General features: G+C 39.3%; 1 protein-coding gene across 2 annotated transcripts in view; it reads left to right on the forward strand.

Moving 5' to 3' along the window:
* The window catches only part of PAPOLA (poly(A) polymerase alpha), an 88,945-nt gene extending 61,634 nt beyond the window's left edge, over positions 1-27,311 (forward strand). Inside the window, exons 15-22 of one of the 2 annotated variants that reach the window (XM_024219358.3) lie at positions 1,442-1,551; positions 12,087-12,208; positions 14,218-14,360; positions 15,523-15,620; positions 16,740-16,960; positions 20,602-20,664; positions 22,262-22,339; positions 25,098-27,311. In XM_024219358.3, the coding sequence (XP_024075126.1) occupies positions 1,442-1,551; positions 12,087-12,208; positions 14,218-14,360; positions 15,523-15,620; positions 16,740-16,960; positions 20,602-20,664; positions 22,262-22,339; positions 25,098-25,193 (931 nt within the window). In that variant the 3' untranslated portion in view covers positions 25,194-27,311. Of the gene's footprint in view, positions 1-1,441; positions 1,552-12,086; positions 12,209-14,217; positions 14,361-15,519; positions 15,621-16,739; positions 16,961-20,601; positions 20,665-22,261; positions 22,340-25,097 lie in introns of both variants that reach the window. The other variant, XM_024219357.3, reaches the window with a different exon arrangement.
* The last annotated feature ends 221 nt before the right edge of the window (positions 27,312-27,532 follow it).

Genomic DNA, 27,532 nt, shown 5'->3' on the forward strand with positions numbered 1-27,532 from the left:
GGCTATCCAAATGTATTACACTTTATAGTCAACCCTCAGGGATATTTCAGTACCTTAAAGATCAAAGCATTCTACAGTATTCAAATAATTCTATACAGCATATTTAATAAATTTTTATCACAAATTTGGATGTGGAAACATCATTGAAAATGTGACTTATCTTATGCATTGGTCAATTCGTATCTGTATTGCTCTTTTAATTTGTCTTTTAGGTCTGATGTCCGGTTTGGAAGAGCAGTCCTTGCATTTTTTTGTTAAATAGTTTAGACCCATATCATTTGAGGATTGTAATGACGAATCACTCTACCAAGAGTGGGAAAATATATATAAGCAGTGCTTGAAAAGAAGTTACTTAGGGCATGTGTACACTATACAGCCATGTCACTGCAGCACATGTAGTGAAGATGTTCTATGCCAACGGGAGAGCTCTCTCATAAGCCTTAAAAACCACCCCGGTGAGTGGCAGAAGATGTGCGCTTATGCTGCACCCAACCAAAGAGAGCGAGAACTTTGTTTTTCTCCGACACCTGCGTGACTTGTGTCGCTCTGGGGGGGTGGAATATTCATACCCCTGAGCGACATAAATTTTGCCAACATAAGTGGTGGTGTAGATGTAGCCTTACTTGTAACTGTAGTTCTTTGAGTAGATTGCAGATAGACCCATGACAGCACCTTCCTTCTCTGGAATTTAAGCTCTTTAAACATTAATGGGGAAAAAAATGAGGACAGTTGGACCCAAGGTCCTTTATCTACCTTTACTTCGATATGTGTGGATCCACACAAGTGCATGCATTGCTCCTACCAGTTGCCCTTTGCTAGAGGATTCTGAGCTTACATGCCAAAGCATGTAGTGAAAATCTTAAATGAAAAACTGTGTAGGCAAACTACAATTAAAGGCAAGTAAGTCTGAAGTCTTTTGTGTAAACAGACTAAACTTGAAACTGAAAAAGCAAATCTTAAAGAGGTGTTTTGTATTAGCCTTATACCTTTTAAAATATGGTTAATGACACTGATTAGTAGGTACACCGCTACCTTGATAACACACCACCCAATATAACACGAATTCAGATATAATGCGGTAAAGCAGCGCTCCGGAGGGGCGGGGCTGCGCACTCCAGTGGATCAAAGCAAGTTCGATATAACACGGTTTCACCTATAACGCGGTAAGATTTTTTGGCTCCCGAGGACAGCGTTATATCGAGGTAGAGGTGTAGTATGAAATTGACCTTTTTGTTTACTGTTATGGTTTAGTAGGAGTTCTGAATAGTTGGATCTCTGGGTACTTTAATCTTATTTCATTGCCAGTTGAGCTAAAATGTAACCAATCACATTATCAAATTTTGCAGCAGTGTTACAAACCACATCATCTGAGTTTTAGATTAAGTAACTTAAATTCATTCTTCTTCCAATATTACATGATTCTTTTTATAACACTTTTCAGGGAAGAATTTCGTACAATGTGGGTGATTGGTTTAGTGTTTAAGAAGACAGAAAATTCTGAAAATCTGAGTGTTGATCTTACATACGACATCCAGTCTTTCACTGACACAGGTAAGCTTGGCTTCTCTAAAAGCTTGAAATTAATTCATTTGTGCTGAATGTATGATTATGTGGCCTTTGTTTCAAAATATTCTGCCATGGGTCTAGATGGAAGGATATAATATTGGTGTTTTTCTTGCTTATTGGATGTATAGAAAATTAGTAGCAAAACTTTTGTTTCAATGGCTTCAGTATGTTAATTCTGGAGACATTTGGCAGGACAATCAACTAGGCACCTTTACATTTGGGACATAACTGACCAAATTGGTCATAAGAATTTAAAGTTTTCAGAAACTGTACCTCATTTAAGGCATAATTTGCAACATATTTTTCACTGAAAAAGGTAAGTTTTATTAAATGATACCTATAACTTTTTTAATGTTTCTTATTCAACATAGTAAATTACATGGCCTTAAGTGATAGTATAAACATTTATACTTTATCAGCACGTGACTTAAGTATGTTACAATCTAATGGAAAATGTATGTTTCAGTCTAAATCTTTTTCCATGTTTATATCTGTTACTGAAAACAGATTAATAGTAGAACCTAGGCAATATACCTTTTGCATTGCTGCGGTTAATGCAATATGTTGGAGCTCATACTAACTAGTAAGTTTTTAATTCATTCCTGGTGTTGTATGACTATATTCAGAGATGTTACACAACACAAAAATAAACAAGTCATGCTAACTTCACAATCTATTTAAAATACTTTTAACAAACCAAAAAGGACAACATTGGGGGAAATTTGCAACATAACATCTGGAGAGTAAAATTTAAGAATATGGCAGTGTTCTGTGGAAGACTGATTAGATGTATTGACAGTGTTATTTTGAAGCAATATGACAAAGATTTAAGTATAGTTTCACAACTTCCATAGTGTGTGCGATAAAGCATTTCTTAACAAACCTCTGTCTATGGGTTCCCAAGTTGAGGCTTATTTAGTGAATACTATGAATTTGGCATACAGTAATATAGTTGCAGTGAGTGTTAAATATAAAATGTGGAAAAGTATCTTAAACTGGACTAAAATAATGTAATGAAGTTGCCTTAAATGTGGAAGGGAGAGAAACCACACACCCCAACATGAAATGCAAGATTCAGCCATGTGTAAATGGACCTCTGGATGTTTCTCCCAGTCAAACATAAAAATGTTTAAAATCTCTAGTTTAAACATCAAACTAGTTTGATTTGAGATATTTGTGTAATGACTTGCATTCTGTAATCCCTTAATTACTTTTCCCTTTGTTTCCCTGTCCTTCCCCCTTTTAAAAAAAAAGAGCAATTTTATTTAGATTTCATACATTTTTTGAAGGGAGTTGTTTGAAAATCTTGGTGCTTCTATGTGCAGGTAACATCTGTTCTCAATCAAAAGGAAATTACTTTTGTTCTCCCAAAACAGTGACTATAACCTACTTGATTAAAGATAGCGAATGCTACACTTGTTTGATTTGACTAGAGAATGTAGACAGGCTGATTAGCACTCTTCCTGCTTTGAGTTTTTAACTTCCTTGCTTTACAATCTAAAATCTAATCTAAAAGCTCTGCCCTCAACTGGAATGGCAAACATACTCTTTACAAATAGATCCTAAATTCTTATCGCTATGAAAACAGCATTCAAGACTTACATTTCTGAATGCTCTCTGAATATCTCAGTTGTCAAACATGGAGGTCTATATGTAGAATTTATAGACTATATCCAAACCAAAACTTTTAGTTAGCGTTTTAACAAATATCTCCAAAAACGTTCCTTTCCTAGGTATGGGGAATCTTAACCAGATGTTAATCTGGAAATGAACAGCAAAGAGATTCATCCAGCTCCCCATTGCTGTATAATCTTTCAGTGCTTACTTTCAGTACTCATCCCACCTGACATACACTACCAATTTCAGCTTTGAATTTACTCCTTTCTTATTATCTGTTGGTAATATGCTATTGGGTGTATATTGATTTTATGTAACTTTAAAATTATTTTTGATAGGAATACAGACCAAAGATACATTCTTCTTCGAGTGTTTGCTCATTTTGATTCCATTCTAGGTGCATGTGCACCCACATGCACAGCTGTCAGAGACTTTTGCCTTAACAGTATCTGTAGGGTTGGCTGTGGCACCCCGTTTTGTGCCGCACTCATGCGTCAGTATATCAGGCACCACTGGCCCTAAGCCCTCTCTCAGTTCCTTCTTACTGCGCGTGGTGGTTGGTCAGCGCATCTCTCTCCCTTGCATCACAAGTGGTCTGGTTTCTTTCCTGTTCAAACTTTGTGTTCCATCTGTAAATAGTTTTGTTTTATTGTAGATTAGTTAGTAAGTAGCTGTTAAGTACTGTAGTTAGTCAGTTAGGGTTCCAGCAGGGACTTTGCCCCAGGCAGGACATGCCCCAGTCGTGAGTTTTAAGCCCTGCGCTGACTGTAATAGGCCTATGCCTGTTAGTGACCCGCATGGTAGCTGTCTGAAGTGCCTGGGGGAATCCCACGTTAAGTGTCGCATCTGTAAGAACTTTCGTCCCAGGACACAGAAAGAACATGACATTTACTTGAGGGCCCTCCTCATGGAGGCTGTTCTTCGGCCAGCCTCGGAGCCGGCCCGGCCAGACACAACGCCCAGCACTTTGGCCTCAGTGTGTAGCGTACCCCCAGCTCTAGGCTCTACCCCACACCAATCCCCTTTGCTGGTGCCCAGGAAGAAGACTAAGAAGTGGGACCTGGCACCGAGCAAGATGGACCAAGGGGCATTGTACAAAGGACCCTGCCAGGGCCACCTGCCCACGCCAGAGCTGAAAGGGGGCACGTCCCCAAGGGGACCTCCTACCCCCCTAAGGGATCCGCCACCGACTTCGACATCAGTCTGGATCCCCTACCACTCCCCGGAGTCAACGCCTTCCCGGCACCCAGAGAGCAAAGGACTCTCCCACTGCAGCCGGCACCGCATCAGTGATGGACCCAGCAAAGGCTCCCTACAAGGGCAAGCAAGCCAGCCATGAAAACCTCCCAGAAGGCGAGTGAACACTGTCGGTCTCCGGAGCCGAGGCAGAGCCCTTTGTCACCACATCCCTGGTCTCTGCATTAGCCCAGGTCACCGGTTCACTGCCACAGATCGCCAGCACTGCACTCCCGGTTTCCGCCCTCGCATCAAGTCGCTCCCAGAGGGAAGCACCAGTCGCCATATAGTCGGCACCAGTCATCTTTGTGCTGACCCTCTCCACACCGACTATCACTGTCACCGAGACCTCGGGGACGCTCCCCAACAGAGTGCCACTCCCCCTACTCACCTGCCCTGGTCACTGGAGGAGGATTCTTCTGGCATGGAGAGGGAGTCCAGCCCCTCACCAAAACAGCACCGTCGTGACTGGGCTCTTGAAGTTGCATCCACCTCAGTGATGCCATCCTGGCAGCAGGGCCAGTGTCCAGCGCAATGGTCTTACTGGACTGCCTGGGGCTTGCCGGTTATGCCGATGGCCCCATCTCTGCCTGAGATGCGGCCAATTCGGTGGTCGCCTCAGCAGTGGACATGAGGTGCAGTTCCTGGCTTCAGACTGCAGGCCTATCCCAGGAGATGTAGTCCTCGATACAAGATCTCCTGTTTGATGAAGTTGGGCTGTTTGCAGAACAAATGTGGTGCAAGGCTGTACAGTCTGAAGGACACTTGGGGTTGCATATGTCTCAGTTGGCAAGGAAGCAATTCTGGCTGCCCCCACCGCCAAGGCCTTGGCAGCCTCAGCAAGTATCTACTACGAGAAGGGACACTGGTTTTAGTCGCCTCTGCCCTTCCTCCTCCCGGTCACCTGCGCAGCCTGGCCCAGCGAGACACCACAGGGACCAGAAGCGGGCGTTTTGAGGGTGCACTTGAGAGCAACACCCTGGTCACCTCTCCGGATCTGCCCCCATCTTTTTCTCAACCATCTCCGTCCCTACTATTCAGCATGGTCAAGAGTCACCTCGGACCGCTGGATGCTAGAGATTGTTGCTGGACTACACCCTCCAGTTTTCAGCCACCCTCCTTCCCATCCCCCCCTCTTCCCCATCCCTCTTCAGGGACCCTTCTCATGAGCAACTCCTCATTCAGAAGGTAGACAACCTCCTACAGCTGGGGGCGGTAGAGGAGGTCCCTCAGGAAATGAGGGGGGAAGGTTTCTACTCCCGTTGTTTCCTGATCCCAAAAGCAAAAGGGGGCCTAAGACCCATTCTGGACCTGCAACAACTTAAGAAGTTGAAGTTTTGCATGGCTTCACTGGCCTCCATCATCCCCTCCTTGGATCCGTGAGACTGGTACGCCACTCTCGACTTGAAAGACGCTTATTTCCATATCTCTATTTTCCAAGGACACAAACGGTTCCTCCATTTTATGGTGGCCAGCGCCATTTCCAGTTCACGGCACTTCCCTTTGACCTCTCCTCGGTCCAGCAGGTATTTACAAAATGCATGACCCTAGTAGCTACTTACCTGAGGCATCGGGGAGTCCAGGTTTATCCTTATCTCGACGATTGACTCATCAAGGGCAGATGGCAGGATCAAGTGCAGAGCAGCCAAGATCTGGTGTGTTCTACCTGCTGCTCCCTAGGCCTGTTAATGAACAAAAAGAAATGGAGCCTCATACCAGTGCAATAGAGTTCATCAGAGTGGTCCTTGATTCCATGCAGGACAGGGCATTCCTTCTGGAGGCCCGTTTCCGAGCCATGTCAGACGTAACTTCCCATGTAAGGTGCCACCCGCTCACCATCGCCTGCACTTGCCTAAGGTTGCTAGGCCACATGGCTGCCTATACTTACGTGGTCAGTCACGCCCAACTCCTACTATACTGGATCCCTAAACTGTTAATTACCATGGCTTCTAATATTTTTTTCTGAAGTTGTAGACTCCTTGTCAAAGTGTAATTTGGGAGTGCTTTTAGCTGGACAATAATGTAATTTACTCTCAAGCTTAACTCTTTTTTAGAATATTTTTTCTTTTGTGGTGTTTCCTTTGTCTTTTGAAGGAGCACCAGAAGTTTAAATTAGGTTTTTATTAAGATCTGCAGAAGGGGAACCCTCTTCAATACACCAGGCCAAACTTACTGACCCTCTGAGCCACATACAATAATCTTCAGCAGTTTGAGAGTCAGGCATGCCTGTCAGGGTTCAGAGCTTCAGCTCTGCAGCACGGTGGTGGGGCTAGAGAATTCTGCCCCATGGGAGGCACCTGCCAGGCCTTCAGGCCTGAGGACGACCTCCTCCCCATTGGGCAGAAGCCCCTAGCCTCACCTTCCTGCCGCAGGGTAGAAGCCCCAAGCTTCCACTCTCACCCCAAGTCTGGTAGGCGGAGAATGGGGGGGGGCATGGAGGGCTCTGCGAGCTGCACTTTAACTGTAAAAGAGCCGCATTGGCTACCCTTGCAAACACACAGTGAGGCTCACTGAAGCAGGGGGCCGCTCCTGCAGACTTAAACAAGCCTATGGGAGGATGGGAATTGAATTTGTTTGGGTGGAAGAGGTAGTTTTATATCTATCTGTAAAATTTTAAGCACTTGAATTTTTTCTTGAATTTTTTCAAACACTTAAATTTCTATTATAGAAAAGACTCTACTAGTATACTGTCCATAACCTTTGCCCCTTCCCCCATTGTCAGACTAGGGAGAATGTCTCCATGCTCTCCTATGCCATGAACTCCTGCTTCTTGACTTTTTTTTTTTTCTCTCCCCGTTTCCTACCAGTGCTCCCATTCATCAGTCCATCTCCTTTGCCAACACTCCCCGCACACCCTCCCAAATAAAACCCCAAACCCCTCTACCTTACACCAGCTGCCTGGTGCTACTAATAGGATTTTTTATAAATATTGCTGTTTGCAGATATTTATACTTTTTTAAACATCACTCTATATGTTTGTATAAACTTTTATCAATCAACTATTAGCTGCCATCCCCTTCCTCCCCTCCCCTCCCCCCCCCACCCCCCCCCCAAAAAAAAAATTAAATGCCGCTCAAGAAAGCAAACAAAACAAATCTGGAGTTCGGAAGTAAAAACGTTTTGCAGATATGAGCCACCACAAAAAGAACATTTTAAAAGTAAATGGACAATTTGGAAACATCATATCACCTGTGGGCACACACCTTTCACAAAACAATCACTTTATATCTGATATCGCAGTCCTCATCTCAAAGGAAACCTGCACAACACCTTCAAAAGATGAAGTTGGGTGCTTAAATTTATAACTTTGCTAGACACTAAAAATCATGGTCTTAATAAAGACACAGGATTAATGTCTTACTACAACAATCCTTAACCCACCTAACTTCCGTTTTTTGTTCGATGACTATAGAGGTGTTAACTGGCCACTTCAGTGGTCTGTTACAGTATGTGTAAACTACTTACTGGAAAACAATCTGTTCCACCTAGCATTTATCTGTGACTCGCTGAGTAACTTTCCCAAACATGAAGAGCTCTGTGTAGCTTGAAAGCTTGTCTCTTTCCCCAGTAGATATTGGTCCAATAAAAGGTATTGCTTCACCCACCTTATCTTTCTAATATCCTGTGGCCAACATGGGTACAACAAAACTGCAAACAACAATGGAGGATATCCTATTTTGCCATCGGAAATGGCAACTCCACAACATGAAGAAAAAGGAGGAAAAACTTACCAGCAACATCTGCTTCCTGAGCAAATGCAAGAAATAAAACATTCCCAGAAGACTCACCCTCTATAACTTTCTGACCACTACATACAACTCCATACATGCCAAACAGCTCTGAAGGAGGACTTCAGAAAAACCGAGGAACTATTTTCTGTACCTCAAGTTCTCAAAAAGGGAGCCACAAAGTCCCACACACCAGAAGGAAAAAATCAGGAAACCTACCTGGAGATCGTTCAAGAAACGCAAAACAACCATTTTAAAAAACAAACAAAACAAAAAAATCTGACAGCCATTCAACCCAGAATCAAAAAGTGGAACTAACTACCACAATCCCCAGGAGAAACCATGGCACAAGGACCTTACCACATGGACACTACGCACACCCCAGCATCATCAATTTGTCAAGACTACTCCTAACCAGAGCTGAATTATCTGTACTGTCCCAGGGATTGAACTGCTGCACAGAACCTGATACCATACTACCATACTGAACTAGAAGCTTCTTTTACCAACTCTGCTTCGAAGAATTCTTTCACAACAATGAATTCGCCACCCACAACTACCAAGTCCCCACCGACAATCATAAGAAAAAAGAATCATCTTACTGGACATCCCTGAGTGGAAAAAGCCACACATTTGATCATTACGTTGATTACTTCAGGGGAAAAAATCAACAGTGAAATCCTTAACAAACATCACATCCGGCACAATTGCTCCACTGCTGAGAGGAGTCCCTGAAATCAACCACTAGCTAGTGATCAAACCAGCAGACAAAGGGGATGCCATCATAGTTCTCAACCGTGAGATTACATTAATGAGGCCAAACAACATCACTCCAACACTACCTACTATAAACTACCCAAAGACTATCTCACACCACAATTCACCCAGGAATCTAAGGGTATCATCAAATCCTTCCCCGGACGACATCATCATCACTGAGCCTAATGTTACGATTGTGTGACATTTTGTTATAAACCACTGTCTTTGGTTGTTATAACTTTGCCACACAACCATTTTTGCTGGAACTTTCTGTGCTTGCTCTCTGCCTCTTTTTGCTTAAACTTAAAAAAAAAAAAGTTCAGCTATTTCCAGGAATGAGGTTAGAGGGAAATAGGTATGTTTTGCAGTGTTTAATATATATAAAATATTATTTGAAGAGCTCAGGATTTGGAATTGAAATTTGTGAGGCACGTAGTCGTGGTGTCAGGAGGTCCTTTTTGCTTTTCCTATGAAAATACACCTACGTATGACCAAGTTATAAGCCATTAAAAATTGCTATTTGCATATGCTCAGAGCTTGTTAGTGACTTCTGCTGAACCTCTGAAGATTTCATCTGCACTGAGCATGCTCCACCCCAGTGAATTTTCCTAGTGCCAGCCTCATTATGCATGTTCCTAAGCACAGCTAGAGATCCTTACGGACAGGATGATGAAGCAACAGTAGCAGCAATTGCTGCAATCACACCTTTACCTAGGTGAAAGATTAGCCTAAGAGAAGGCATATATTAAAGTAAAGAGGAGCTCAGTTTCCCCTCCTCTACTAAAAGCAGAGAAAGAGCTCCTTCCCTTCTCCCAGGCTTGGGAGAGCAGTACGCCTTTGCAGCTCCCTCGCCTCCTTAACTGCTCCCACTTGTGTTTATCTGCTTTGATCAGTGGGGAACCTAACGGCCATATTGGGTCAGACCAAAGGTCCATCTAGCCCAGTATCCTGTCTTCCGACAGTAGCCAATGCCAGGTGCCCCAGAGGGAATGAACTGAACAGGTAATCATCAGGTGATCCATCCCCTGTCGCCCATTCCCAGCTTCTGGCAAATAGAGGCTAGGGACACCATCCCTACCCATACGAGCTAATAGCCATTGATGGACCTATCCTCCGTGAACCTACCTAGTTCTAGTCTCTCTTCCACGGACTGGTGTTAGTAATTCAGTGCACTTCTTAGCACTTGTTATGCAAGATGTAATAATCTTAATCTAGAGGTGGGAAAACGTCATTCCTTCCAATTTTTTTAATAGATGAGGTAACAGCAGGGTTGCAAAAGTTCACTTCTAGTAAAGCAATAGAATCCAGAAGCCAGATTCTGTACTACACCTCACAGGAGGAGAGTGGGAGGAGGGGTTGCAAATGGCTGTAGGCAAACTTTGTGTTTCCTAGAATTTGGGCTACTTCAGGGACCAGTGCAGCCCTTGGAATAAGATAGGCTGCATACATTAGAGCCATTGTTACACAACAGCATATGGGCTTCTCCATAGCCAAGAATTAGTGGAGCACTACAGCCATCCCCCTCAATATGCAACTTTAATTCAGCCCCTTTATAAATATCCATTTTAATACTGTGACCATGTAATTAACGAATTTGTTCTAGAGGACCCTTCCCTTATTGAATGCATAGGATGGACAGTCAGTAAGGTAGATGATTGGAAGAGTAGAGAGAGGATCTCATGTTTAAGATCCTGATTTGGGTACACTTCAGAAAATACACTGAGTGGCAAGTGTGGGGGATACCCGGGCCCACTACTCCAGGTCCTAGGCCAAGGACCTTGTAGGGGGCAGCCATGTACTGCATCCCCTCCAACTCTTCAGTATATTTACCTGTACCACTTTCCCATGGTTTCAGCACATTCTTCACCCTTGCCTCAGGGCCTTCAGCATGCCAGTCCTAGCAGCCTGCCAGGAGCTTCCTCTGGCTCCCCTGTTCCTGTCCAGCACTGCTCTGTCCAGGGTGCTAGCTTCCTTCTGCCTGCAAAGCACTCAGTTCCTCCCTCCTTGAGTTCCAGGGAGTAACTGACCCTGCTCTGGCCTGCTGCTTGTTTTATATGAGCCCGCTGGGCCTTGATTTGGCTGCTTCTCACAGCCTCTCTCTTTTATTGGCTGCTTCCTGCACGTTCTCTGTAGGGCTTTGTTAACCCCTTCCATACCAGTGTAAGGTGGCCGCCACATCACAGCCTTCTTCCTCAGGAATGAATCTTTCTGTCAGGTTTGCTCCCTCTGTCTTGTGGTTGGGGAAGATGAGGTGCATTGATGAGATGGAACAAGATGAGAGCTCTGGGATGCATTGAGCTGGGATGAGACTTTGGGGGGGAAAATGTCTCTTGACTCTTTTGAGATTTTTAAAAAACGTGGGTGTCTTATTTCATCCCTTCATTATTTTGTCCATCAATTAGGCCTACTATCTGCTATAACAATTGTGGTCCATTAATTTCAGGACCGATATCTCTTGTTTATTAAGTTCAACCTCTGCACAGTCCTTGAATCATGTCAGTAGACCTCTTTTTGTTTGGACTAATTCAGTCTGTCTGGTTTTCTTGCACTTGTTCATAGCATTCATTACTGAAAACAGCTTGACCTATTTTCCATGGTTAATTCCCAAGCAGGCAAAAATTTATTATTGTGACATCTTATGAACTTTCACATACTTTTTACAGTTGAACTTACAATTAGGGTAAATTTTTAGGCCCAATAATCACAGCAGCACCTAATGGCCCTGATCATGTATCAAGGCCCTTCAGTGTCAGGCACTGATAGAAACACAATAACAACATGAAGAGCAAAATAAATGTCTTAACTTTAATTTATATCAAGTTAGACGAGAAACCTCTTGACTACTTGGTTCCATCTTTGAATTTATTCTTCCATAAATTCAATAAGGAGCTCACATACTTTTAAAATACTTTTTTCAGTCCCATATTTCAGAGAGGAAATTTACATTTTAATGGATTTTCCTTTTTTTTAAAAATAAGCAAACTCAAATACTTTACTTTCTTATCAGATGTGATGCAATTGTCAGTGCAGGAGGAAGAGCTGTTCGTTTTTTCTCAAGATTGAGGAAATATTAGTCTTCTTGTTAAGTGATACTCTGGAATGCCAGTCCTTTCTTCCAGGGCAAATAACTGCATTTTCCACAATGTTTCAATATGTCGTCTTATTCTTCTAATTGTGTAGTTTATAGGCAAGCAATAAACAGCAAGATGTTTGAGATGGATATGAAAATTGCTGCAATGCATGTAAAACGAAAGCAACTTCATCAACTACTACCTAATCATGTGCTTCAGAAAAAGAAAAAGGTAAACCTATAAATTACTGACAAACATAACTAATGTTATAATATAATTAATTACATTATAATTTAGTGATTCCCAAAGGTCTTTGGTGTGCTAACAAAATAACTAAAACCCACTTTAAAAGGGCAATTTTACTTGTGTAACCTACACAAACTTTCTAACCTATCTGGTACAATTAATACTGTATTATTTGTACATATGTTTCATGCATGCCTTTCTTCCTACCTCCTGAAAGTATCTGCTTCTGATTTCATCTCTTCTCCTAAAAATCATGCAGGTATGACATGATGATTTTTGTTGGAAATACTAGATTAAACAGATTTTTAAGTTTGATTAATTTGAATTCAAAGCTATTTTGCTACTGTAATTTGGAAGCCAAATTAGGGAAATATTTACAACACAGCACTTCCATGATTAACAAAGATTATCTGATGCACACAAATTTAAGAATTTTGTTTGTTTTCTAACATCTCCCTGTTGTACTAATAGTTTTGAGATTTTATGGCCTACACACAATTACTAAATTACTCTTATGACTCAGTAGAATGTTGAATGCTTTGCTGCTGCCCTTTGTAGCTAACATACACATATTTGCTCGTATAACTAAAGCTGTGGGTTAGAGAATACTTTCAAGAGTTAATGTGACTGACTATATGCTCTGGCCTAAAACTTGAAAAGGGTCTCCACTTGACAGTTTTTTCTGTCTTAGATATAACCTTTTACTCCTGGATGGGAAAGATTTAAATGACAGTTAATGAATCTTGAAAATTGGCTGCTATACTTGTACAGCAAATTTTTAGTAAGAGGCTGTTTTCTGTCTAAAGTTGTTTTCCCCTTAAATGCATGGCAGGCCTATGTGATCATATATCAGAAGAAGGGCAGCCTGCACAACAGCATTTCATGAAGGGCAGCAGCAATTTAAGATCAAGCTATTTGGTTAGTTTGAACATGATTAATTGCAACAGGAAAGAGTGTTTATGGGCCAAGTAACTAATGCAAAAAGTCCCTGCCTCATTCTTTGAATGTAGTCTGAGAGCAATCGTATATTAAAGCTGACTTGTAAAAAATAAGTCTTTTTGGAAACATGCATGTCATGGTTATGTATTGCTGTTTTCTTGTCTGCATTCATATAAATAACCCAATATACGATTAGTATCCTTTAAAGCCATTGTCACCATTTGAAAATCTCTTTAAATTGTGTAGCAAAGTTTGCACATGGTAGACTGAAACAAATCCAGTAGGAATCTAGTTGGTTGGTATCTTGTCTCCAACATTAGCCAATGCTGGATGCTTCAGAGGAAAATATAAACCTCACACAGTGCATCTAATTAGGCAGTTCTGGAGCATGAACAGAAACTTGGTGATCAGCATGAGGATTGATAGCCTTGTTGATAGATAAAAAATGACCCAGACCACAGGTCAACTTCCTAATTTCTTTAGTTCTTGATTCTGTACGCTTGTATTGATTGAAACTGAGATATTATCATTCCACAAAATCAAAGAAACTTGAAATGAAGCTGGAATTCTAGATACACAGGTAGTACAGGAGAAATTGGTCTTGTATGTTACATTATCTGGGCGCAGATGATGGATCATTCAAGTTCTGGCCTTAATTTTGAACATAGGAATTAAGAGGTTCTGGTAGCAGGCCAGTGCAACCTTTGCATGTAGAAAAGTCTGAGGACTCTGCACATCTCTATTTTGTATGACGTTTAGAAGCCTTTGTATTTGAGGTTCAAGCCACTCAATGTAGTTGGTTTTGGTTTGCTTCTTTTGTGTGCCTTCTAGAACTTATCAATGCTATTTTTCTCTAAAAATGCTCTTTATCTATACAACTGATGTCAAGACAATTAACCTTACATTTTTTTTAGATATCGTCAATTTGAGCTCAAGCTAATTCATTTTCACAAAATTATCAGTATAATTGAAATACTGCTTCATTGACTTGTGACTGATTCTCAGCCCTTAATGGGATAAATAACACCTGTGATTTATTGTCTGATTGGTTGTAGCATTCAACAGAAGGGGTCAGACTGACAGTCCTGAATGACAGCAGCTTAGACTTATCTATGGACAGTGATAACAGCACGTCTGTGCCTTCTCCTACTAGTGCTATGAAGACAAGTCCATTGAACAGTTCTGGAAGCTCTCAGGGGTAATGATTTTAATCTTAACCTTCGATATTCGAGTTTATGATCCTCTGAAAGTTACATCTGTTAGAGAACGTGTGTTTACTGTGTATGTTGCAAGAGGGCATATTATCATTGTTTATCTTAGACTTAACTTATCTGTGGGGGGGAGGGAAATATCACTGCACTATGTCTTCATGTCTACAGCTAATAAAAAGCTTTTTCATTTGCTCTGTTAGATTCCATTTCTAATGATACACTCTTTTCCAGTCTCTTGCTTTCTTTGTTTGACAACATGGTCACTTTCATATCCTTATGTTAATTTGCAAAATATCAGATGATAATGTGGACTCTCTACAGCTATGCAATATACAAATTGAATTATAAAACATTGAGTATGATTTAGAAAAAAAGTAGCTAGCTTTTCTTAATGCCTGTGACAGCTGCTCTTTAATCATTCTCATTTGTTAAACTATTCCCAGGATTTTTACATTACTGAGCACTCTTCTTGAAAGGGGGGGGAGGGGGGAGAAAATGTATAGTTAAGCATACTGTCATGGTTCTCAGGGCTGAAATCTAATGTAGCCTAAATTTTGGTTTTTAACACATCATGCCCCCATCCTTTTTGATACAGCAAAATTCATTATAATGCCAAAACCAAGGCTGCAATCCTGCTAAATTCCAATTTCTTGATTAGGCAATCCATGGACTGAGTTTGTAATGATGATGTGAATGTGATGATATGGGATATTAACACATGCTTATCATGCCAGCCTTCTCCACTTGGCTTGCTCTATTGTGAAGATAAAGGGGATGATAGATTTAAAAAAAAAATAAAAATGGAGGGCATTATTTTGTTTCTTCCCTTTCAATTAGCTTTAAAAACTTTATTGAAACTTGGATTATTTCATATAAAATTAATCTTCTCCTGTACTATTTCACATAGTACAAGTTTATAACAGTAATGTTGCTAACACTGTTTTGCTTATCTTCACATTATATTTCATAAAATTGCAATGATATAGTTTGGCCTTTTCTAACATTGTAGTGATGATGCTATTGGCTAAATCATGTCAATGCAAATCTTTGGCAGTGCTGATGCTATATGATGAAAGGTGAATAGTATGATACCATATGCATATTTTAATTGTCAGTGTTATCCATTTTGCTTTTTCAATGTTTTAGCAGAAGCAGTCCTGCTCCAGCTGTAACAGCAGCATCCGTGACCAACATACAGGCTTCTGAAGTCACTGTGCCACCAACCATTTCCAGTGAAAGCTCAGGGGGTAGGGAAAATTCCATACTATATTGTTAGCATTGATTTCTAGAGAGTATCTTATTAAAGATGTATCATCGTAATTTGGAAAATTTAAATTTACTGCATGTTGTATCCTTATTTCATTGAACTGATTTACACATTAACCATGTCCTGTAGGATTCAGGATATTTTGATATAATGATCTAAATAGCCATAATATACTAGAATTTCAGTAATCTACATTTGTCAGTTGCAAATCCTCTAAAAATGGACATTCACGTTTGCTGTTCATAATAGTGACACAGTTTTGCTCAGGGCAAACCCAGTATAGATGATGGCTGTGCTCCCAGTTAGGCCAGTGAAGGAGAGAATGGCTAGGTACTGGCTAAAGCCCTAACAGTGCCACTTTCTTGGGTACTTCTACTCCCTAGTACAATTAAAACTTGAATGAGGGTGACCTGACTTCACCACTTTTTCCTGCGTCATAAATCACAATTGCCTCCAATGTAAGCAACCTTGTCTTTAGCCAGTGCTAGAGATGGTCAGGGGTGACGCTACTCTGGATTTTGGAAAAAGATCTAAACAAGAACAGTCCTGATTTGCTAATTCACGCATCTCAATCAGCTATGTGGTGTGACCCATTCATGCTGATGAGCAGTCACTATTATAATTTTATATTTAGCTTTTCATTCTAAAGATGCCCAGAGAGCTACACCAACTGCATATGTGCAACCATCTTTGGTTATCAGATTGAGTCAGCTAATTAGTTCACTGCATGTGATACAACACTGAGAGAAAGGGGCATTTTTTTCTCATGAATGCCTACTCATAATGTTCTTACGCAACAGAGACCTTCCAGTCTCCTTTAAGGTTTTCTCCAAACTCAGACGCAGTAAACTGCAGGATGTTCAATTTATCTAGTTAGACTGATAAAGTCAAAATTTTAATTATTCTTTGATTTTAAACCTCTGGTTTCAGGTAGTCTGTGTTCCAAATCTGATGCTCAGACACCAAGCTATTTGTTCAATTCACTCAGTGCCAGTGGGGTCAGATACAGAAATCAAGAAAACAAACTACTGTGGAACTGATGTCTAACTTAAATGTAAACGTTGAAACTATTTTAAAATGTATCCTATTCGTTTCATAGGTACTTCAAGTGAAAGCATTCCTCAAACTGCCACACAGCCAGCCATTTCTCCACCACCAAAGCCTACCATCACTAGAGTTGTTTCCTCAACACGTCTGGCAAACCAATCACCAAGACCATCAGGGAACACAGCAACAAAAATACCTAGCCCTGTCGTAGGGGTGAAGAGGACATCTTCCCCTCATAAAGAAGAGTCTCCCAAGAAAATAAAAACAGAAGAGGTATTTTATCCTTGATCATAATTGTATCCACGCATAAGAAATAGTAGTATTATTGTTGCCAGCTCAGAGAATTGGTACATGTGGTACTGCAGTGAGACATCTTGTTAAATTGTGTGCGTCTTTCTGCTCTGGCTGGATAACCCTTAATAAGAACATGTAAAATAAATCAGTTCTGTTAAGTGTCGGTAGGCCATCTTTATGGTGTTAGTGTTAAATGAACTTTAAGAACTTGTTTCATACATGTACTTTATGCTAATGTATTTCAAGGCACTTCACAATAAAAACAGAACCAAGGGTAAAGATAGAAGGTAATCAAGTTTAATCAGTTGAATCTGGCCCTTCATTTTGCGATTCTGTCAATAGTGAGTTGCAGATTTGAATTGTGATAACTTAAAAGCATACTCAGTCTTGAGTTCATTTTTTATTACCCATTACACAGGCTTTATATGATCGGTCAAAATGTATTTAGCTTATTTCTGGAATTTGACAGAAAATAGTTCAACAAAATCTTTTTTTAAAAGATAAGCAACGTTGACAGAAAAGGAATTACCTAAAAAAGTTCTAAGTAATTTTCTTCCTTAATTACTTTGTTTAAAGTTAAATAATAAACTGAACTTTGCCATGCAACTATCACTTTTATTGACTATTATTCTTAATTGTTAAGTCAATAGGTTAAAATATACTTATGAATGCATGAACAAACACACTTTTGTTGTTTCCAAAGTAAGAGAGACACTTTCTACATTTTTAGGAGTGCAGTTATCAAGAGTTTTAACATCCTGTTTACTGCCTATTTTAAGAATTAAGGCAGAGATTTTCAAAAGAGCCTAAGGGAGTTACACAGACAGCTCTGCAATTCAGTGAGATTTGGATGCCTATACCTGCTTGGGTCTTTTGAAAATCTCAGTGTAAGGGAATAAATATTTAAGGACAAAAGAAATTTAAATGTGATAATTTTGTGCAAGATTTCACCCATTTTAAAGTCTGTTTTTTTAAACTTTGCATGGGGCTTCAACGCTATGGCAAAGGGCACCAAATATAACTGAATAATTTATTTTGTCAATAGAATACATTTGTATGTTAAAGGTGGTATCTGCATAAGTTTGGGGTGTCCCCATTACTTACAAGTGGAAGAGCTATGAGTGAAGTCATCCCATGCAATTGCTAATAAATCTCTTATACTATACCTTCAAACATGCTATATACACTTCTACCCTGATATAACGCGACCCGATATAACACAAATTCGGATATAACGCGGTAAAGCAGTGCTCCGGGGGGGCAGGGCTGCGCACTCCGGCGGATCAAAGCAAGTTCGATATAAGGCGGTTTCATCTATAACGCGGTAAGATTTTTTGGCTCCCGAGGACAGCGTTATATCGAGGTAGAGGTGTATGTGACATATTCTACAGAAAATGTTTTTCAAACATTTTACTTATTTGAGGAAGAAGTATCAACAGCAGTTTTATCTCCCTCTACCTGTTAACCAGACTGCCTTTACCATGATTCTAATTATATAGGACCTTGGGAAAGAACTTCAGAAATTGCAGGTCTGATGGCTTGAGACTTTCCAGGCCTAGGATCAAATTCTGTACCCCCATTGAAAGTGGAGAATTATACCTGCCCATTAGGGTATAGTGTTCATTAGCCTAGATGGTTTGTCTTAAACCTCTCACTGGTCTGCGACTGAATGTATTATCTGTTCTTCACCTCGGACATTTATGTTTTATGGGGAGATTACATTGTAAAGAAGAGAAAGGAAGATCCAGGGAATTACAGACCAGTCATCGTAACTTCCATATCCAGAAAGATGATAGAACAAATGATTAAACAATCAATTTCTAAGCACTTTGAGGATAATCGGGTGATGAGTAATAGCCAACATAGATTTGTTAAGAACAAATCTTGCTGAACCAGCCTAATTTCTTTCTTTAATACGGTTACTGGCCTAGTGGATGGGAGGGGAAGCTGTACATGATATACATCTTGATTTTAATAAGGCTGTTGACACAGTCCCACATGACATTCTCATAAGCAAACTAGGGAAATGTGGTCTAGATCAGGGGTTCTCAACCTTTTTCTGAGGCTCCCCAAGATACTATAAAAACTCCACGGCCCATCTGAGCCACTACAACTGGTTTTCTGCATATAAAAGCCAGGGCCAGCATTAGGCAAGCGGGGCAATTGCCTGAGGCTCTATGCCACAGGGGCCCCCGTGAAGCTAAGTTGCTCAGGCTTTGGCTTCAGCTGCAGTGAGTCTAACGCTGGCCCTGCTTGGAGGACCCCTTGAAACCTGCTTGCGGCCCCCCAGAGGGCCCCCGGACCCGTGGTTGAGAACCACTGGTCTAGATGAAATTTCTGTAAGGTGGGTACACAAGAGGAAAAACTATATTTAGAGTAGTTATCAATGGTTTGTTGTCAAACAGGGAAGGCATTTCAAGTGGTGTCTTGCAGAAGTCTGTTCTGGGTCTGGTACTATTCAATATTTTCATTAACGATTTGGAAGATGGAGTGAAGAGTACACTTATAACAACAGATGTCACCAAACTGCGGAGGGGTTACAAGCACTTTTGAGGATGGGATTAGAGTTCAAAAAGATATTGACAGATTGGAGACTTCGTCTGAAATCAACAAGATGAAATTCAATAAAGACAAGTGCGAAGTACTGCACTCTAGGAAGGAAAAATTAAATGCACAAATACAAAGTGGGGAATAACTGGTTTGGCAGTGATACTGCAGTAAAGGGTCTGGGGATAGAGTGGATCACAAATTGCATGAGTCAACAATGTGCTAGTGCAAAAAGGGCAATTGTCATTCAGTGATGTATTAACAGGAGTGTCAGATGAAAGACATGGGAGATAATTGTTCTGCTCTAGTTGGCACTGGTGAGGTCTCCAGTGGAGTACTGTGTTCAGTTTTGGGCACCACAATTGAAGAAAGATGTGGACAAATCTGAGAGAGTTTAGAGAACAACAACAGTGACAAAGGGTTTAGAAAGCATGACCCAGGAGGAAAGGTTGAAAAAATTGGGCATGTTTAGTCTAGAGGAGGCAAGATTGAAGGGGAGACAAGTCTTCAAATAAGTAAAAAGTTGTCATGAAGAGGACAGTGGTAAATTGTTCTCCTTGACCATTGAGGGTAGGACCAGAAGTAATTGGCTTAATTTACAGCAAGAAAGAGTTAGGTGAGATATTAGGAAAAACTTTCTAGCTATAAAAATAGTTAAGGAATGGTACAGGTTGCCAAGGGAGGTTGTGGAATGTCCATAATTACAGGTTTTTAAGAGCAGGCTAGACAAAGATCTGTCAGGGGCAGTCTAGATATGCATAATCCTGCCTCAGTGTGACAGAGTGGACTAGATGTTCTCGGGAAGGGACATGGAGACCTAGATAGTCACAGAATCCGAAATCAACAGTATTGAAGCCAGAAATTTCTTAGGTCATTTGTTATACACCAAACAATAACACACATACTAAACGCATTCCACACTTTGTCCTTAAGAACACACAATTTTACCACCGGTGTTTGTAAATTCTGCTTGTGAAACTGGTTTATCTTGAGTTCCATTAAAAGTTTTCTTCTTGTCACTTTATTTTTCTGCCTATTTTAATGTACTTTACTAAAAGTTTTTGTTTTAACAGGATGAAATAAATGAAGATGCTAGTTGTCTTGATATGAGTGATCATGATAAAATGGAAACTAAGGTATATATGACTCTTAAATTTTTAAACAGTGGAATATATTGTGTTGCCCATACAAGTTAGACTATGCATATTTCTAGCCATTGCTGTTAGTGTTGGCAGGTGGTGTTGTGCAGGCTTCTTCCATAAGGCAGTGTTCATTTAAAAGCTCCTGGGTTGCTTGCAAGCAAATGCTGATATTGCACTAATTTTCAATTGCGTTATATTTTTAATATTCCACTTTAGTTTAAGTTAAATTCAAACACCTTTCAGTTACGACTGAAAACTCTGCTACTGCAATACAAATAATAACTCATTGCACCACCTAGCCCTAAAGCTCCCTCTTACATTTTGTTCCATTTAATTCTGACATGGCAGTACATGTTGATTTTCTTTCAGATGCCAGTGTTGCTTAGTCTAGAGGTATTAGGACTAGCTAGTTCCATGGTTCTGTGCCAACAACTGGCTGTACACAGTGTAATTTGTGACTTCAAGTTGAAATTTTTAAAATGTTTTGCATCATAAATGGAACAGACAGTATAGGTGGCATGTGTGCTTTACTTGATTTACAACCAGGCTCCCATATAATCTACAGTAAACTAGTCTAAACTCTGTTTCTTGGCCCCTGCGTTCCATTGGCAGTCTTATATGTCAGATCGGAGGTTCTTCAGATGCTTCATTTAAAGTGAAAAATCAAGGTCGTTAATGGTTTAAATAATTGGTACAGAAGACCCTGTTTTGATGATAAATTGAAATTAATTTATTCTGTCCTCAAATTTTCTCTTTTAACATGCTGAAGATTTTTATTGACTATGTATAACTGTACCATAAGATACCAGGGTGGATAGGGAATTATTAGAATTTTGTACAATAGTTTAGGGTTGAGGTGAAAGCATATTGACTGGTATTACTGCTACAATGGAAACTAACATCTCCATTTTTCAGAGTCCTCCCATTGAGGACATTTCACATCTCAGAGCTATTATTTCAGCCTGTTTGCAGACTTTGGAGGATAATACTGCAATGTTTTACATTTGGTTAATGTTTTTAAAGTTTTCTCTTCAATGGAAAAGGGCTAGAGCAAAGAATGGAATCTGCGGCAAATGCTGTGACTTTACATGTTCCTATGCTTTATAGTGTACTTTTTACAGATCAAGGAGCTTTATGATATGCTAAATAGAATATGAAAAAAAAATCCTTAACACTTTATTTTGAGTTGGACCAAAAAAATGCTGAGATAATTTCTTGTTTAAAGATTTCCACCCACATGGATCCAAATGTGAAAGATTCCTGGAAAAGTTGTAAGTGACAAATCAGGAACTATGTAAATTAGGCGAGCTACAGGGCATTCTAATAGGTAACCAATGAATTTTTTTGTTGTACAAAAATGTTTAGTGATGCACTGGATAGTCCTATCTGCTTCTGTATAATATGCATATGTCTGATCCTGCACTGAGATGTACATAGACAGATACTTGTACCAGTGCAGAGCCACTCTGGTTTTGGTGGAGACTGTCTGTGTGCAACTCATTCTGGGATACATTGGGCTATATTTAGAATGTTGTTTGTGTAACTTCTAAGGGATATATACAAGCAGTTGGTTTTTTTGTTTTCTTTAAAGGAACAACTTGATGCAGAAGCAAATATTTCTTCTCAAACAGAAACTGTTCAGACAGTGGCATCTCTGCAAGCTCCTCAGGTACTGACATTAAAGAAGTGTCACATTGTGAATATTCTAATCATGATGACCTAATACTGAGATTAAAGTAAATCCAAATGTTAAAAATAATGACAGCAAAGAAATATATAATGGAACATTTTCATATAGATATCTGTATGGCAGGTTGCTTGTGCTTACTTCACAACATTCACATCTTACATATGTATTTTATTTCTTAGTGCCTGTGTTGCTTGTTAGAAAAGCTGGACTAACTCTTATCTTTTCTCAGTTGTGTTTGACAGAACAACACTTAAAGTATGGCTCACTTTTTTTCTTCTGCCCTTTATGATGTAATGTAAGAGGGGGAGGACTTCTGTTTTAAAACCAAACAAGTCAGTTAACTAATTGCTATTCAGAGACAGCTGCTTAAGGCTCTCAAATATATGTTAAAAAGAGAACTTCACATGTTCTACTACCTGCATGTTGCTTCTCAATAGATACCCTGAAAAGAATGAGTCTTCAACTATACGGTTATCTAGCACCATAATTAAGTTTTTCCTTTGTTTACAAATAATACAGAATTTCAGTTCTAAAACAAGGCTTAGTCTACACTGGGGTTTTAATGCACTATTGTTACTCCATTAATGTAGCTGCACCATGGCAAACCTCTTGTAGACATGTACTTGTTTAAATAGCTGCACTGCTGCATAGGTCACTTAACTTGATTTGAAATGGGGTAAGCAGTAAACAATCTTGGCACCTACATAATTTGTGACAAACTAGGTTTTATGTATTGTAGATGCTCAGCAAAAAAGATAAAATGGGTTGCTTCACAGAAATCAGCATCTTTATAGCTCACTTAGTAACAAATATTGAAATAAACGAAAGTTTTCAGTTGTCCAAGACCTATGTTCTTTATTAAGTTTCTGTAGTTCTGACATCTCAGAAAATGATTTGTTGCAATCATGGCAGAGATGCAGTTTGGATGTTGCAAAATTCTGGTGGGCTGTATCTAGGTCTGTAGTGGGCAACCTGCGGCCCGTCAGGGTAATCCGCTGGCGGGCTGCGAGACAGTTTGTTCACGTTGACAATCCGCAGGCACGGCTATCCGTAGCATCCAGTGGCCGTGGTTCGCGGCCAATGAGACCTGCAGGAAGCAGCGTGAGCCGCAGTCACATGCTGGCCTCCGCTTCCCGCATCTCCCATTGGCTGGGAATGGCAAACCACAGCCACTGGGAGCTGTGGGCCGCTGTGTCTGCGGATGATCAATGTGAACAAACTGTCTCGGGGCCCGCCAGCAGATTACCCTGACGGGCTGCGGGCCATAGGTTTCCCACCACTGATCTAGGTCTTGCTGCATCTGTCACCATATTTCCCAGTTTTATCTGCTTTGCACAGAGTAAGTCATAGAAGCGTGCTCCTGCTTATTCCTGTCAATAATTCAAAAGCTCTAGAAAGTTTGGCTACCAGGAGCCAGAACATAGGAGTAAACTGAGGGAAAAGCACAAGAAAATGTTTGAAGTGAATAAAGATACAACAGCTATTGTGTACTGTCTGAGCTCTGTTTCTGTTACACTCACTGCCACATCCATCACTATTACCTCAGTTTATTTATAGGGGAAGGTCAGTAAACACAGTAGTCATCGTACTGTGCACTGTTTTTCCCTGTGCACGAAAAAGCTTGTGTGAATTTTGACCATCCGTACATATAAGAAATAAACTTCCCTAATAAATTCTGAAAAGCAGTACAAAATAATTTGATCACCATGATGTCTAAAGCGATACGGTCAGGAGAGGGGCAACTGAAAATTATTTTAAATAAAAATTTGACAATTAAGTATAGAAAATAAAGGGTTTCTTAAGCATATTAGTAATTTATATGCTTTTTGTTCATAATAAATCTTTGGATTCCCGTGTTCTTTGTTTTGCTCCCTTGTTTTGTTTTATATTAATGAGTTGAGCTGCATTAGTTTTAACTTTCTTTAATATTTTTCATTTTTTTTCCACAAATGAGGAGAAGCCAACTTGGTTCATCTTTTTCTCTGAGTCCAGTTTTGAGCGTTAGAAATTTTCTTCTTGCCATCAAACAGTAGTATACTATTTGCAGTTCTTTAATATGGAAAGCCTAACTGATGTTAGGCAGTTGTTGGTAGCACAAACTTTTTGGCAAATCTTTTAAATATGGACACAATATAATCAATTAGAATTTTTAGATGTAAACCGTTTTTAAATTCTTACTCGCAGTATGAGCATTGATTTTTCAAGTGTGCGGTTTAGTTTGGTTTCATGAACAAACTACAAAATCCTGTAACTTTATCAGTATCAGCAGTGTAGATTCCTATTTCTGAAATAGGAAATTATGATAAATAGGTTACAGTTGTACTTCGTTGTGCCTCCACAAGGCGGGATCTCAGATATCAAATAGTTTAAAGTCATCCTAAAGAAGAATGAAAATTCAGATAGCATTTGTAGGACTTGTGCAATAAACCTATGTGTGGGAATTTTTCAAGTGTTATTGTTGAGCTCTATTTTTCCTATTTCATCAACTTGTAGAAAACTAAATGCATGCTATGAGAGGGACTATTATAAACATTCTTTCCTTAACTATCACATTTTCTGTTGGCTAAAAGTTGTAATTAATGCTATTTTTGGTATATATTTCTGAATACTCTTATCAAAATATATTACAACATAAATCTTTAAAACCTGGTGCTCAGATATTTGCTTCTTGTTAAACTAATATTTTTGGAGAATTAAAATACATGTAACATTTTTCCTTTTTCCTCTTTCATGTCAGAAAACACCCAGTACAGACCTTTCAGATATCCCTGCTCTCCCTGCAAATCCTATTCCTGTTATCAAGAATTCAATAAAACTGAGATTGAATCGGTAAAAACAACCTCAGGGGTCCATAAACAATATCTGCCAACTCAACCTGTTGTCTTCTAATGCTAAAAAAGGAGAATGGAGGGTGCAAGACTAGAACATGACTGCAAATGGATTTAGGTATATTTTGTGCACTTCCCTGACTGGGCTGTAATCACCACCTCTTTGGAAGTCCAGGTTAGTATGTGAAGCCAGGAGTACTTTTAATGTGTTAGCAACAGTTGCATTAAATATTTCGAAGGATTACTGCCTTTAAAAACAAACATGAACACTATTTGTAGCCATAATTGACATTCTGATTGGATTTATGTTTGATGCATTGTTTGAAAATTTTGAGCTAAAACTGGCATAAGAATCCCTTGAATGCACTTTTATGTACCTTTTTTTATTGGAGTATGACTAATTTTAGATATTCAACTGATATTCTTTCATTTTTATTGAAGAGATTCTTCAGTACTAGTAATCTGCGAATTGGATAACATTCTATGATATACTGTGCATTGAAGACAAAGTGTACAGTATATCTAGTTAAATTACCATCAAGCAGCAGTAAACCTTTAAAATAAAATGTCAAATCTTGAGGTTATATGACATATGTTGAGAAAATAATTGGGAAGCATTTGGTATTTGATGGGACATGATTAAGATGTGATCTATTTTTATTTATAGGATTATTTTATGGTGCATACAGATCAGCGATCAAACAGCAAATACACTTTCCTTTGACCTAATCAAACTCCTTACTCCCTTGCTGATCCCCTTGCCATATTTCTTGGAAAAAGCTTTTGTGTTTAATGTTTTTTGCAGCTTGTATGCACAAAATAGGACAAAGGTCAAAAACAAATGTTTTGTTTTTGTTTTGTTTTTTGTTTGTGTTTTTTAAGAACCTAAACTCATGATATTAGATAAACCCAATACTTTGGGGCCCAAAGGCACAAACACCAAATTTTGTCCCGTGGCTAAAACTTCAGAGTGAATAAACTGTGCCTGTGAAGCATAACACCTGTCTTGATGGCCTTTTGACCACTAAATATAAGATAATTTTTGTACACTCCATAAAAGTCCTGTCTGCATTAAAACATTTCAAATTTTAAATATAAAGGCAAAAAAAATTCCCCAACGATTTTAATCTTTTTTATTTCTAGATGGCTTATCAAAAATAGTAGTTTTACATACTGAACAACACTGAATTTTTAACAATCATATTTCTAGAAAGCACTTGACATCTAGCAAGCTCTCTTTACTCCTCCTACTTTTTGTTCTGTAGTCCTAGCAAAAAAGGATTAGCAAATCTTTTCTTTAAAAGAACTGAATCTCTCATGATTAAGCAGCAGAACATCAGTGTTTAGGAAACATGAGGGATGTTGGTGATAATACCAGATGTAGATAACAAACTTTGTTATTATTACTTAGTCTGAAATAACTGGGATGGTAAAAATCATCCTTCCCATACTTTCTGATTAGCATGTTTTATGAATTTCCTCCTCCCATTGTGCACCATCCTATTACATGTGCTTCTTTCATGTTAAAATTAAATTACTTACACTCTCTCCCCATATCCTTCTAAATTAATTTTCCAAAGTCAGAGTGTAGCTTACTTTTTTTCTTAGGCTGTGCAGTAACTGAGGTTTTTCTTTTTGCCATTTGTCTAAGATGTCTAGTATACAATATTTCTCTTTCCCTTGCCCTGTGCAGCCTGCTGTCATCCACCTCAAAAAAGGTTATACTAACAATTGAAGTGTACAAGGTGTCTGTGTATTTTGTGTAGTTATGGAGTTTAGATCGAAATTGCCAGGCACAAATTTAGTTTTGTCATTTTGTTTACACATTGGGAAATCTTTTTTTCATTTTATTAAACATTTCATGTAACTGCACCCAAGTTTTGCCAAGCTGGGAACTTGGAATCTTTCTGTATAGTGACTTTTTAATTCTAGTTTTCATAACCTGGAGATCAGACTGTTGCTTTCGCATGATGTACGTAGTGTCTCATGACTGGAGTTTGCTTTGTTTTATAGTATCTGTACTCCTTGTATTTTTCAAGAGCTATTTTGTAAACAGATGATGTATTTCTCCATTGAAAACACAATAAAAAAACAGCACAATCCCACATTTGCCTGATTTTCTTCAAATGTCCAAAATTGCTTTTCCTGTTTGTTTTTATTCCAGACTTGTCAGTTAAATTACTTAATTGTTTCTGCTGATATAGAATGCAATGCTGCCTGAAAAGAACAATGCACTTTTAAATTGTCTGGATTTAAAAAATCGCATTTAGCAGCATGCTAAATTTTAGTCTGTTTTTAGGAGAAAAATGTAAATTGCTATTTTCTGTCGTTGCTTAGTTTTAAA

Source organism: Terrapene carolina, unplaced genomic scaffold, assembly GCF_002925995.2.
Source record: "Terrapene carolina triunguis isolate 2854851 unplaced genomic scaffold, T_m_triunguis-2.0 Scaffold96, whole genome shotgun sequence".
NCBI classification, from domain to species: domain Eukaryota; kingdom Metazoa; phylum Chordata; order Testudines; family Emydidae; genus Terrapene; species Terrapene triunguis.